General features: G+C 35.1%; 3 protein-coding genes across 3 annotated transcripts; 1 reads left to right on the plus strand and 2 right to left on the minus strand.

Moving 5' to 3' along the window:
• Nucleotides 1–722: 722 nt before the first annotated feature.
• LOC110919821 (subtilisin-like protease SBT4.12) lies at nucleotides 723–1,940 on the minus strand. The gene is made up of 3 exons (XM_035985542.1): nucleotides 1,765–1,940; nucleotides 1,565–1,597; nucleotides 723–1,233 (listed from the first exon to the last, which is right to left on the minus strand). The coding sequence occupies exons 1-3, from the start codon at nucleotides 1,938–1,940 to the stop codon at nucleotides 723–725; spliced, it is 720 nt and encodes a 239-aa protein (XP_035841435.1).
• Nucleotides 1,941–4,862: 2,922 nt separating this feature from the next.
• LOC118488267 lies at nucleotides 4,863–5,966 on the minus strand. The gene is made up of 2 exons (XM_035985543.1): nucleotides 5,708–5,966; nucleotides 4,863–5,512 (listed from the first exon to the last, which is right to left on the minus strand). Exons 1-2 carry the CDS (start codon nucleotides 5,964–5,966, stop codon nucleotides 4,863–4,865), a joined length of 909 nt encoding a protein of 302 aa, XP_035841436.1.
• Nucleotides 5,967–7,866: 1,900 nt separating this feature from the next.
• On the plus strand, nucleotides 7,867–12,469 carry LOC110916558 (protein gamma response 1). The gene is made up of 3 exons (XM_022161262.2): nucleotides 7,867–7,999; nucleotides 9,152–10,328; nucleotides 11,705–12,469. Exons 2-3 carry the CDS (start codon nucleotides 9,152–9,154, stop codon nucleotides 12,364–12,366), a joined length of 1,839 nt encoding a protein of 612 aa, XP_022016954.1. The 5' UTR covers nucleotides 7,867–7,999; the 3' UTR covers nucleotides 12,367–12,469.
• The last annotated feature ends 547 nt before the right edge of the window (nucleotides 12,470–13,016 follow it).

A 13,016-nucleotide genomic window follows, 5' to 3' on the forward strand; every position in this document is an offset into this window, starting at 1 on the left:
AGATATGGTAGAAGAAATAGAGAAGTGGTAAAAATTATAAAAAATCAGTGGGTATTTGTATTGGTTTAATATGTAAATAACTTTTTTTAAATAGCCATTTGGCAACAGCTACTTTGAACCAACCAAAGTCAGCCATCTCACCCTGCGCCCCCCCCCCCCTCCCCTCCCGCCCCACACCAGGCTCAATCCACACGCCAAGCGGACAACACCAAGCCCAACGCTTAGCCGGTGTGGTGTAGCCAACGTTAAACCCAACCCACGCCCCACACCTAGGGGTGTTCAAAATTATTCGTATCTGAAAATCCGATACGAAATATCTGATATCCGAATCCGAAATTCGGATATCCGAATTTTTTCAGATTCGGATTCGGATAGTGATTTTCAAAATTTTCGGATATTTCCGTTATCCGAAATATCCGAAAATTTAATTTTCATTTTTTTCGGATATCCGAATATCCGAAAATATCCGAAGTATCCGAAAATATCCGAAAAATATCCGAAAACTTGTATTCGGATATCCGAAACTATCCAAACTATCTGTTTTCGAATATGAAAAAAATAATAAAAAAATAAAATTAAATAAAAATTTGGATTTTCGGATATCCGATTCACTATCCGAATCCGTATCCGAAATTTCAGATACGGATTCGGATAGTGAAATCTGGTATCCGAATTTCGGATATCCGGTTTTGAACACCCCTACTAGAAAGTACGTAGTTATACTAGCTACTCGCCACTAGAGTTGCATCTTTTCCGAGACGGAGCTTGTTGACAATTTTTCTATCAATATCACTTGCTGCCACAGTAAAGATCCATGGAGCATATGAATTGATAGAAGCTCTAAAAGGACCCTTATTTCCTGCAGAATTTACCGTCAGAATGCCCCTCTCGATTGCATGAAATGCTCCAATCGCAATTGGGTCAAAAGTAAGTTCGAGTGGATCGTCAGTTCCAAGTGAGATCGATATGATATCAACCCCGTCAGCAATGGCCTGATCGAAGGCCCTCAGAATGCCTGTATAATCACAACCTGTTGGACCGCATACTTTATAAATAGCTACCCGTGCCGAGGGAACTCCTCCTCTAGCAATTCCATGTGCTAGACCATAATAGCTTGAGTGTCGCACTTGGTTACCGACTAATACTGATGCGACATGAGTCCCATGCCCAACTGTATCCCTAGCAGAAAGTTCCTTACTATCAACGATATACGAGCGAGCGCCAATTATCTTTCTACATGTAAGATGGACAACAATTAAAACTATAATAAGGCTTTATGTTTTTAAAAGTCAAGATAGCAATTGACACACTTAACACTTTTTTAAATGCCAATTAATCCACGAAGAGAGGTTATAATGCCAACAGAGACAAGATAATGCATAAGACAGTTCAAGAAGATTTCCCAAAATAATTTGTTAACCAACTTGACTCTTGAAATAACATAAATGATGCAAAGATTAATCTTGTCTAGATCATGTTGTTTTCCCACTAAATATGCACATTTTCAATCATCATGCTATTAGTTGATTTACAGATTCCGTGCTCTATATTACCTTAATTTTACCTGGATCTTTTCTCTGTTTTTTCTGGATTATATCTACATAACAAAATTCCTCACTATATGTAAGTTATAGTTATCTTTCTAGAACATAACAACTATATATTAACTTTGTACTACCATAGTTTTAGTTGTTAGTTGAAGAAACTAGATGTAAAAAAAAATGAACCACCAAACTAAGTTGATCAAACATTTAACAAACTTACCTGTTACAAACAAAATCTTTGCCGCCGTCACATTCTCCTTTCCATTTTGTGGGAATAGGACCATAGCCTTCATCGTTGAAGCTCTCTGACTCTGGCCAAATTTCGGTATCAATGACACCGATTATTATGTCACTCTCGATGGCAACGCGTTGTTCAATACTTCTTGATAGTCCCATAAAGTCCTAAGACCTTGTCATTTGTAGTAGGGGTGTTCAAAACTATCCGTATCTGAAAATCCGATCCGAAATATCCGATATCCGAATCCGAAATTCGGATATCCGAATTTTTCGGATTCGGATTCGGATAGTGATTTTCAAAATTTTCGGATATTTCGGGTATCCGAAATATCAGAAAATTTAATTTTCATTTTTTTCGGTATCCAAATATCCGAAAATATATGAAGTATCCGAAAATATCCGAAAATATATCCGAAAATATCCAAAAATATATCCGAAAATATCCGAAAACTTATATTCGGATAGCCGAAACTATCCAAAATATCCGTTTCCGAATATGAAAAAAATAATAAAAAATAAAAATTAACTAAAAAGTTGGATTTTCGGATATCCGATTCACTATCCGAATCCGTATGATATCCGAATTCCGGATATCCGAAATTCCGGATACGGATTCGGATAGTGAAATCTGGTATCCGAAAATTTCGGATATCCGGAATTCGGATATCCGAATTTTCGGATATCCGGTTTTGAACACCCCCATCCACACCTCATAATCTTATATTATGTATTGTACATTCTAAACAAAAGTGTTGTTTTAATTAATAAAATACATAGCTGATTAACCACTATAAGGGTTTTTCTATAAAAAGTGTTGCTTTATTTAAAATCTATTTTTCTTGTTAATTAATTAGTTTTATTTAAGCTTTATTTCCTTGTTAATTATTCAGTGAAAATTACTTAACATGTACATGGTTCATGGTTGGTGAAAAAATAAACCCAAAACGAAGGTTAGCAGGAAGTAATCATTAATGAACCAAGATCGAAACTAGTCAACAATGATCATCAATGGCAAGTGAGCTCAATAAGACTAGTGGGTATGGTGAGGTTCATCCCCACGAGTATGGGCCGCAACTTAGACGCCACATCACCGGCTTGTGGGGATGAGCCTCCTTCACTTTTGAGGGGGGTGGAGATGAGGCCCCACCTTAATATTTTATAATTTCCTATGTTTTTTTTGTTAATTTAATAAAAACTTTAAAAACATTAAAAATCTATACTATATAATAAAAGAAACATGTTTGGGGACACTTGTCATTCTCTCATTTAATTGATTAAAATTATTAATAATACTAATAATAATAATATTTAATCTAATTTAATACATATAATAATAATATTTAATCTAATCTAATACAAATTCTTATTATTAATTCAATAACCTATTGTTAAACTAAAAGTTCAATAGAATCTTAAATCCTAGCTAAACAAGTTTCGAAATTCACAATAATATTAATATGTTAGACTAAATATATTATTGATATATCTATACTATATAATAAAAGAAACCAATAAAGAGACACATGCCATTCATTGAAACATCAATTAATAGATAATTATAAAATTAAATTTAATATAAATTTAAACAATTCGTATAAAAGATAATCTAATATTTTAAAATATTTATCAGATTTAATAATAATAATAATAATAATAATAATAATAATAATAATAATAATTTCTCTAAAGGAGTGTGTAATATTATAAAATAATTTAGTAAAATTAAAGATGGTATTTTGGAGATTAAAACGGAGCTATAGACAGAAAAAAGATGGATAAGTTGTTAGGGAAATATCATTAAGAATATAGAGATTAGAAATAACTTAGGTAAAATTAATTAATGTTAACGAGTCAAAAAAATCGTAGGAGGCAAATCATGTGAAAAATGATTACGTACACCAAGAAAGGTAGTCGCCAGATATATTTTTTTATTAAATTCATTTAACCTGTGTAATGAACGTGGTTTTTTAAAGATATAACATTTTTATTTTTTAACATACAAAATTACATTTATGCAACTCGTGTAATACACAGGGTTTTTAAAAATATAACTTTTTTATTATGTAGTATATAAAATTAGATTTATTCAATCCATATAATACATAGAGTTTATAGAGATATAACTTTCTATTATTCGATATATAAAATTACATGTGCTCAACACGTATAACACATGAGATTCTTAAAAATGTAAGTTTTTTCATTATTTAATATATAAAATTAAATTTATTCAACCCGTACAATACACGGGGTTTCTAAAAATACAACATTTTTTTATTATTTAATATATAAAATTACATTTATTCAACCCATATAATAAACGGGATTTTTAATTATATATTGTTTTATTATTTGATAAATAAAATTATATTTATTCAACCCGTATAATAAACAAGATTTTTAAAGATATATATATTTTTATATTATTTATTATATAAAAATACATTTATTCAACCCGTGTAATACACGGGGTTCTAACCTAGTATATATATAAAATATATTATTGATATATATAACTAAAATTATTATCAATAATATTAATAATAGGTTTAGAATCAAATACAAAGATTCAAAAAATAAGAAGTCGTACAAAGGGTATCAAATAGACTCTGATTGACCTCATTCAACCGACATTAGAGCCCTCTTATCGAACTCCACGACATTAATTAATATGTACGAGTTGATGGGTTATATTTATATTAACTCATTTATGTCAATATGGTATGTAAATGTCTCTGTCTTTGTTTTGCATTTACAGAAAATATCTATACTATATAGTTTAAATTGTTCAACCCGTGTAACACACGGGGAACTAACCTAGTTACAACATAAAACAACCTAAATAAATTCATTTCATAACATTAAAAAAATTACATTTCCTAAAAATAAAAATTAGTAATCCTAAAAACGAAAAACATAAAAAACGAAAAAAAAAATTACGATACGATACGATACGATTAAAAAACTAGACAACCTACGACGTCCATTTTTTTTCACCTCTTCTTTCATCCTCCGATAAACCTCGCGTTCATCCTCCGGAACCGACTCGAGATCCAACCTCATAATCCTAAAATCCTCCGCTCAAGCATAGTCGGCCGACACGGTTTTCTTGTGAGTATATTTTTCGGCCGCGAACTCTTTGAACGAACGGAATTCGTTTATCAAGTCGTCCATTTTCGACGATGCCTTCGAGCCCCCACCTCCACTCGAGCCGTCACCTCCACTCGAGCCGGCCCCTTTTCGCTTTCCGACCGCTTCTTTTTTTGCTTTGTCCCTCCCGGTGGGACGTTCCGACTCGTGAACGGGCAACACATCCTCTTCATCTTCCGGGTCGTCGTTTATGTCGATTTGACAACGAGCGGTGGAGCCTCCCGCACTATAACTTCCGGACTCGGAAGTTTTAGTCCGTTTGGCCGTTGCGACCTCATTTGGAACCGGCTTCCATTTTTGTTCTTTCCTTACAACGTTCCATGCTCGGAAGTGCGGGAAAGGCGTTGAATTTTGAGAGTCCCACTTGGCGATAGCAAGGTTAAGAATGTCCTCGTCGTTACTCCCGCTAGGAGGAGAAAGGTAAATTTGGTTATAAATCTGGTTAAAGGCGTTGATGACCTTGATCATTTTACGCCACTTACCCGAGACGGATTCGATATCACGAGCCGGACCATGCTCCATAATCGTGTTAAATCTATCCGTTGTCTTCTTCCAAAAACTACTACCCGTTTGGTTGTTTCCTAAATTTTAAAAAATATTGCATTAGTAAAAAAAAATGTTTTAAAATTTAAATTAAAAGTTTGGTTCATACCGACTATCGGGCAAGTAGAGGACTTAACAAACGCCATTGCTAGCGCCTCCTCCTCTACTTTCGTCCAAGGTCTCCCCTTTGCTCTCGAACCGCTTTTTGGCGCGGTTTCGGGTACGTTTTCAACCTTCTTTCCCTTCCCCTTGTTTTTTTTTGCGCGTGAGCTCTTGCGGTGGCGATTCGGGGACGACTTCTTCATCATCATCGTCAAGTTGAACCGGGGATTGCGGTTGCGATTGGAGTTGTTCAAACGTGTTGCGTTGCATGATTTGTTGGAGTGCTTGGTATTGTTGCATTTGTTGAAGTTGAGACATTTGCGAGAAGGCGTTGGGTGTTTGTTGGAAACCCGAAAACGGAAATTGCGAAGCCCCCCACGAAGGATCCATAGTCGGAGTGTAAGCAGGACTCGAAAAAAAATTAGCTTGGTTCGGATTGGGGTTATTCGGGTTGGGGTTGTTTGGGTTGGAGTTGTTTGGGTTGAATGGATTCATGATTAGAGCAAATTGTATAAAAAATATGGAGTGTTTTTTATAAAAAAGGAAGAGAATTGGAGAAGAATGAGAGAGAATTATATAAAAATGGATGAGATTGTGGTATTTATTTAAATTGAAAAGAATTTTTTTTTTAAAATAATAAAGCCGTTACCAACGGCTATTTTTCAAAAGATGGGACCGGCTACCCCGGCTGTGGGGTGCCGGTTGTGCCGAGCCGCAGGGGCGGACCTACCTCTTTGGTAGGGGTAACCCCCGCTACCCCTTGGTCGGAAAAAATTTGGAAAAATTAGTGTAAATTTTGGAAAATTTTGACGTTTTTTTGATTTCGTTACGGCTTATTTATAACACGTTACCCCTTGGTCGGAATCCTAGATCCGCCACTGCCGAGCCGAGCCCCAGGGGGCGGTGTGGGGGACCGGCGTCCGTCCTAGCCGGGCCTCAGCCGGCCCCCATACCCTTTATTCTAATAGATTACTACTAAGCAATGACAACTTAAATTAGTAGTGAGCTAATAATACTAAAGAACAGAAACTTAATGAATAGTACTAGGTGTTTATATAGTTCGTACACATCTGTGTATGTTAATTTCACTGCGCCAGCTAATACCTAATTATCAATAACACTTGTTATTATTTAATTACTCCATAATATTGTGGCTTGCTGTTAAAAACAAGCTCCAAACTCATGATATCATAGGGCAGTAGTTTGCAACCAATGAACTAAAATGCGTATTCTGTAAAATGTTCCTGACTCTCACGCCCACGTCTTCTTCGAATGTCCGTATCCTAGATCAGTGTGGAATAGCCTCGTGCTGCTGACTAAGCGGGGAAATGCCTCGTGTAGTTGGCCCCAACTGATAGCCCATCTCTGTTCCCTTCCGGTTACTAGTTCTATTTGGAGTATCATAAAACGCCTCATGTTGGAAGCTAGCGTTTATTATGTGTGGCAAGAACGAAATTTACAAACTCATGAATCGAGGGCAAGACCAGAATCTGAAGTGGTTAGCGTTATCAAAGATGTGGTTTGACTTCGGCTTCTTAGGCTGCCTCTGATGAAATCTGCAGCCACTGTGAAGGCTGCACGTGTCTGGGATCTTAGAGAAATTCAGTGGGTGCAACCAAGAAGCGCCATAACATCTGTCATATATGTGAAAAGAAAAAACGTTTTGACGTCACAACAAATGTGACACGAACAAACATTTGGCCCACTCTGTATTAAGAAAAATGTAAGAAGAAAAAGATGATATCATGGCATAATCTTGCATTTACGACAAATCAGCAAAAAAGGGTAAGCATACACAATGTGTCTTTAAGATTGTTTTGCGTCACTAAAATGGAAGTATGAGTAAAGAGTGTTTTAATTCTATAATGGATTATAGCCTAAACAATAACTTATACCTAAATAAATATCTTTGATAGAGAAACACAACTACCTAGTAACAAACTCAAGTTGATTACAAAGTTGTATAAACGTCAATCTTCTTCTAATAGATCATGGGACATGATATTTCTTGCTTCTCAACGAGTTCGGTACCAAGTGAAACCGATAGTAACTCTCTAATCGAACTTTTACTTATGGTTATCCACTAATGTAACTGTCCAATTGTACGTTATTGTAAATACCAATTTTCACGTCGCATTGTGTCGATTCTCCCACATGTACTTAGTCTAGTTTATGTACCTTCTCAAAATATACATACTCGTTCTTGGTTTCTTTTGAACTATTCAATATAATATAATATTTTTTTAAAAAATGTTATAATTTAAAAGAAAGAAATTGTTTTATACAATTCATTCATAAAAAAATAAAGTTTCTTTGACCTTAAGAATAAAATCTTTCCCTCCTCTTCCTCTTCCTTTTCCTTTTCGGATACGCCTGCTCGCCGGAGATCTTGTTTATGCTGCTCCTCCGTCACCGATCAAACCGTAAGTACCAACTGTTTTCATTATCACGCCCAAATGCACACACATATCCACGAGTCAATGGGATGACTTTGAATCCGTCAGTCAGTCGGAGATGCCACATTTCTAATTAACGGAGATTTAATTTTAGCGAAATTGCTTTTGCTGATGATACGTAAAATATTAGTTTAGGTTTTGATGTCTTGATTTATTTAGGGTTCATTTGAAGAAGTTATGGATTTAGGTCAAATTTGATTAATTGTTTGCCTCTTCTTCTGATGCTTATTAGTATTTAATTGCCCGGTGGATGTATATGACTGACTATGTGCTAATTTGATTATATGTATGTGTAGATAGATAGATGTGTTTGCAATAGAGTAAGAAAAAGGTTATAACAACAGTTTAAGCAAGATGCATTTTTGTCGTGATAGTTGTTATTGAAATTCAGATTCAGCAAGGAAGGATAGTTTAGTGAGATTGTGAGGATGAAGATATAATATGAGTCTAGAAATGACGCCTTTTGTTTTAGGATGATACCAACAATTTACTACATTCTAGTTCATCTTAGTAGAATCAAAGTTGTCAATAGCGATCCTAGTGATCTCTATAGCGCGCTACACAGCATATAGGTCCAGTGTCGTTATTTGGGTTGTAGTGATGGATGGCGAGAATAGCGACACTTTATTTATTTATTTATTTATTTTTAAATATAAATAGCAATTAAATATAGCTATAAAATAGTTGGATTTTAGGTTTTTGTTAAATATACATGTAAAATAGCATATATACCATACCAGGGTATTCTTGTGATATAATATACATATAAAATTAAAAAAAAAAATCTAGTGTATCGCTATTCGCCATTAACAACTATGCTTAGAATATTAAGAAGAGGAGAAAGACTGGAGAAGATACTTTATATGCTAGTAGAGTGGATGAGTATCTGATCAAACCCTTTTATGTGTTCTTCAATCTTGACAATTACTGTGACTGTTGGATCCATTCTGTTCGGTTAATTAAACAAACAAACAAACAAGCTTACTCAATATAATCCCACCCATATTAGAGCTATTGGTAAAGTTTACGCCTTTTAGTTTAAACCGTTCATGAGAAAAGTTGTACAAAGTAAGAAAGTGAATGGACTATTTTTATACATTATTTTTATACAATCCACAGATGGAAGGCGATCAAGAACAAACTTACCATGTTGACGGTACTGATACAGAGTATATCTCAGGACTTAGTACTCTATTGGCTGCTACAATTCAAGAAACAAAAGAAAGCGTTTCTCAGATCGAATATCTATTCTGCAAACAGTTATTCCCCGACTTTCAATCGAAACTGAAAAAAATCTATACGGAAGCAAAGAAAGCAGCAGAAGACGAATGGAAAAAGAAGGAATTCGATCTGACGGTTCGAATACAAACACTCGAATCCGAAAAACAAAAGATTTTCGAAGAAAACCAGTTTTTAAAAACCGAGAGCAGCAAGATGAAGAAAATTCCTAACGATCTTGAAGAAGAGCTGAAACGAAAGACGAAAGAGATAGCGGAGAAACGAGAATTACAAAAAAGTTTACGTGAACTTCTAGATTCAAAAGCGAAAACGGTGAACGGAAACGAAACAAAAATGAAGGAGCTCGAAGAGGAAAACAACAATTTAAAGTTGAATCTAGAAAGCAAGTGTCGGATAATCATAGAGAAAGAAGAGTCAAACTGTGAGTTACTCCAGTTGGTTAAGTCAAAGAACTCGCTCATAGAACAAAAAGAACGACAAATACAATATAAAGACGATAAACTGACGGAGCTTTCCGAAAAACTTGAGCTATCTGAGAGAAAATTTGAAGAAAAAAAGGCGTTTCAAGAAACACTGCTTATAAAAATGAGAACGCAAGCTGCCGAAGTTTTGAAAACGAAACAGCTTCTCGATGACTGCGAAACGAAAAACAAAGTATTAACGGATCAGCTACGACAACAACAACAACTGATCGAACAAAATGGGCGTGAGTTAGAAGAGGTTGAAAAGGAGAAACGATTATTTGTTGCGAAAGTAAAAAGTTTGGAGGACGAAGTGGAAAAACTTCAAGTGGAAGTCAAAGAACGGAGTAAAGACTCGACTGAAGGAATGGAATTGCATGGGAAATTGCTTCAGCAAATTGAAGGCAAAAATAACGAGATAATGATCGAAAAGAATAAAAGACGGGAAGTTATTGATGCGTATAAAAAGCTTAAATCTCAGTACAATTATTTGTGCTCGAAATCGGGATTAACTTCAGAGAATATGCATGGCAGTAGCAGCACAAAAGTTAATAAAGACCAGTTAATTCCTGATCAGAATATGTTGAATTCACCGGGTAATCTTTCTTTATTTTTTCTGTTGGTTTTATCATTTATGGTAATCTTTTTATATATATATTGCCCAATCTTGGCCCATGGAACCATTGTCTGACTAGAAAACTTTACTAGGTCAACTCTAAATGTTATCCGTAATGTTCTTATACCCTTTGTTTTTATATTAATATTTTTGATACTTTTTTTGTTATACATTTAGCTTGTGTTAGGGGTGCGAACAAGCCGAGCCGAGCCCGAGCTCGACCAAGCTCGAGCTCGATTAACTTATGAGAGCTCGGGCTTGATAAATAAACGATCTTTATTTTAGGCTCAAGCTCGGCCGGGCTCATTAAGGCTCGACTCATTTCGAGCAGCTCGCGAGCCGCTCGACTCGTTTGCATTTCTAGGTTGTGTTATACTGTTATGAACTGTTTGGGGTTTGGTTGCTTGTCATATGTATGTTAGTCACTTAGTCTTTAAATGCTTTAGATATACTTGCTATGGTGAGATTATAATTCTTTTTTCTTTTCTTTTTTTTTTGTTAATTTTTTTTTCAGTTTTAGACTTTCACCATAGTGTAATTTTGTATTAGCATCTATGTTTGACCTAATTTTATGTCAGAATTATTATGTTACATGGGTCAGTACTGTTTGAGTAGCAGGTTTCAATAAGCTTGGGTTGAAATATGTGGTTTTTTGTACAGGGTTGACACGAAACACTTGTCCAAAATATTTTTTTTTATATATTGTGGAGTAAAATGCCATTTTCGTCCCTGAGGTTTGGTTACTTTTGCGACTTTCATCCAAAGGTTTGTTTTTTCGCATCTGGATCCAAAAGGTTTGAAATCTTGCCATTTTCATCCAACTCGTTAACTCCATCCATTTTTCTCCGTTAAATGAGGGGCACTTCTGTCTTTTTATACATTTTTTATTAAAATAAAAAACACTATAAGAAATAAAGATTCACCTCTATTGACTTTCTCCCCACCCAAACTCTTTAATCATCACAAAATGCCTAAAAAGACGAAAATACCCCTGACTTAACGTTAAAAATGGATGGAGTTAACGAGTTGGATGAAAATGGCAAGATTTCAAACCTTTTGGATCCAAATGCAGAAAAACAAACCTTTGGAAGAAAGTCGCAAAAGTAACCAAACCTCAGGGACGAAAATGGCATTTTACTCTATATTGTGTTTTAATTCAATTATAAATTTTATTATGTAAACAGTAATCTTTTATTATGCATCAAAAATGTAATTTGGGCGACTTCAGACCCTTTTCAATCTATTTTTTTTCCCTTTGACCCGTTAGAGATTAGACAATATCTGAATCGATCTATTCACAAGTAAATGAGTTTAAATTGTCACCTAAAGCTAACATCTTCTCATCTATCGTTACAGTTATGGACGGAAAGTCTCCAAGTAGTCCAATGCCCGCTTCTGAAGCAACTAGCCCTAACGTAAACCAACAAAACCCTAACGACAAAACAGAAACCAAAACGATACACGGGTCAAGCTCGAGCTCCCCATTTGTAGCTCAACCTGACAGCAGCAAAAAGGCAAACTTATTATCCGGAACAAAACGGCCCATTTCTCATTGGCGAGACACAAGGCCCACAAAAAACAGAAACGGGCCTGACCCACATGATGATTTTCTCGATACTCCATTGGAAAACATCAAAGAAGACTTGAAAAAAGGAGTAAAAGAAGAGGCGATTCATCAACTTCCGGGTCCGGTTCCCAAAGACATGAATATCGACAGCTCTGATGATGAAACACAAGACTTAAACGCTGACATGGGCCCACAAAGGCCCGAGAAGAAAAGTTTCAAGTATGTCGAACCCGTGAGAAAGAAAGCCGAGAGGGCTAATCTTAAAGGAGTTGAATGTAAGCAGTGTAGAAAGTTCTATGATGCTGTTCTTCCTGCGGATGGTAATGATAATAATAATAAGCGGGATCTTAGATGTGAGCATCATGAAGGCGTTTCTAGGCATCGATATAGGTTTGCACCTCCTTCGACTCCTGAAGGGTTTTGGAATATTGGATTTGAATCCGAAATGTGAGTTGTGTATTGAATTTTAGACTCATTAGATTCAATTTAATGTTGGTGATTCATACAAAATAATGAACCTCTTTGAATTAAAGATGGTGTGATTTGGATTTTAAGAAAATTGTTGCATCTTGCTAATCATATTTACTAGCATGACTAAGGTCAAGAGTATATATGATGTAAATATCTATGAAATGGTATTCTTTTTTCTGCAATTTTCTGAGAAATGGGAGGTTGACCAACATTTGCTAAACATATAATATAGGATAAAACACATATAATGTATACAAAGTGCTTTGACAAAGAATATGATGCTATTAAATGATCTCTCAGGGTTTCAGTAAGTTGTTTTATAGTGTAGCAATTTGTGTACAACTAAGAATGTAAATAAGTATTATATCTATACTTATTGAAATAACTTTTAACGGTAAAAACGCGTGTTACTGAGTGAAGAGGTGGAGGAACCTCATTCGTGGATGCCATATCAATATCCACTAATTCCCTTTTTTTACGGTTTGTATTTTAGTATATGTATATAAAGTGAAACAGATACAAAGCATAAATGCGCTTTTGGTGTGGTGGTTGCAACATTTTTTCTTTAATAGTAACGTCCAAGTTTGAACCAAGGGACACTCGGTTGTTCTCCATTTTTTTTCTATCGAT

This window comes from Helianthus annuus, chromosome 16 (genome assembly GCF_002127325.2).
Source record: "Helianthus annuus cultivar XRQ/B chromosome 16, HanXRQr2.0-SUNRISE, whole genome shotgun sequence".
Classification (NCBI taxonomy): Eukaryota; Viridiplantae; Streptophyta; class Magnoliopsida; order Asterales; family Asteraceae; genus Helianthus; species Helianthus annuus.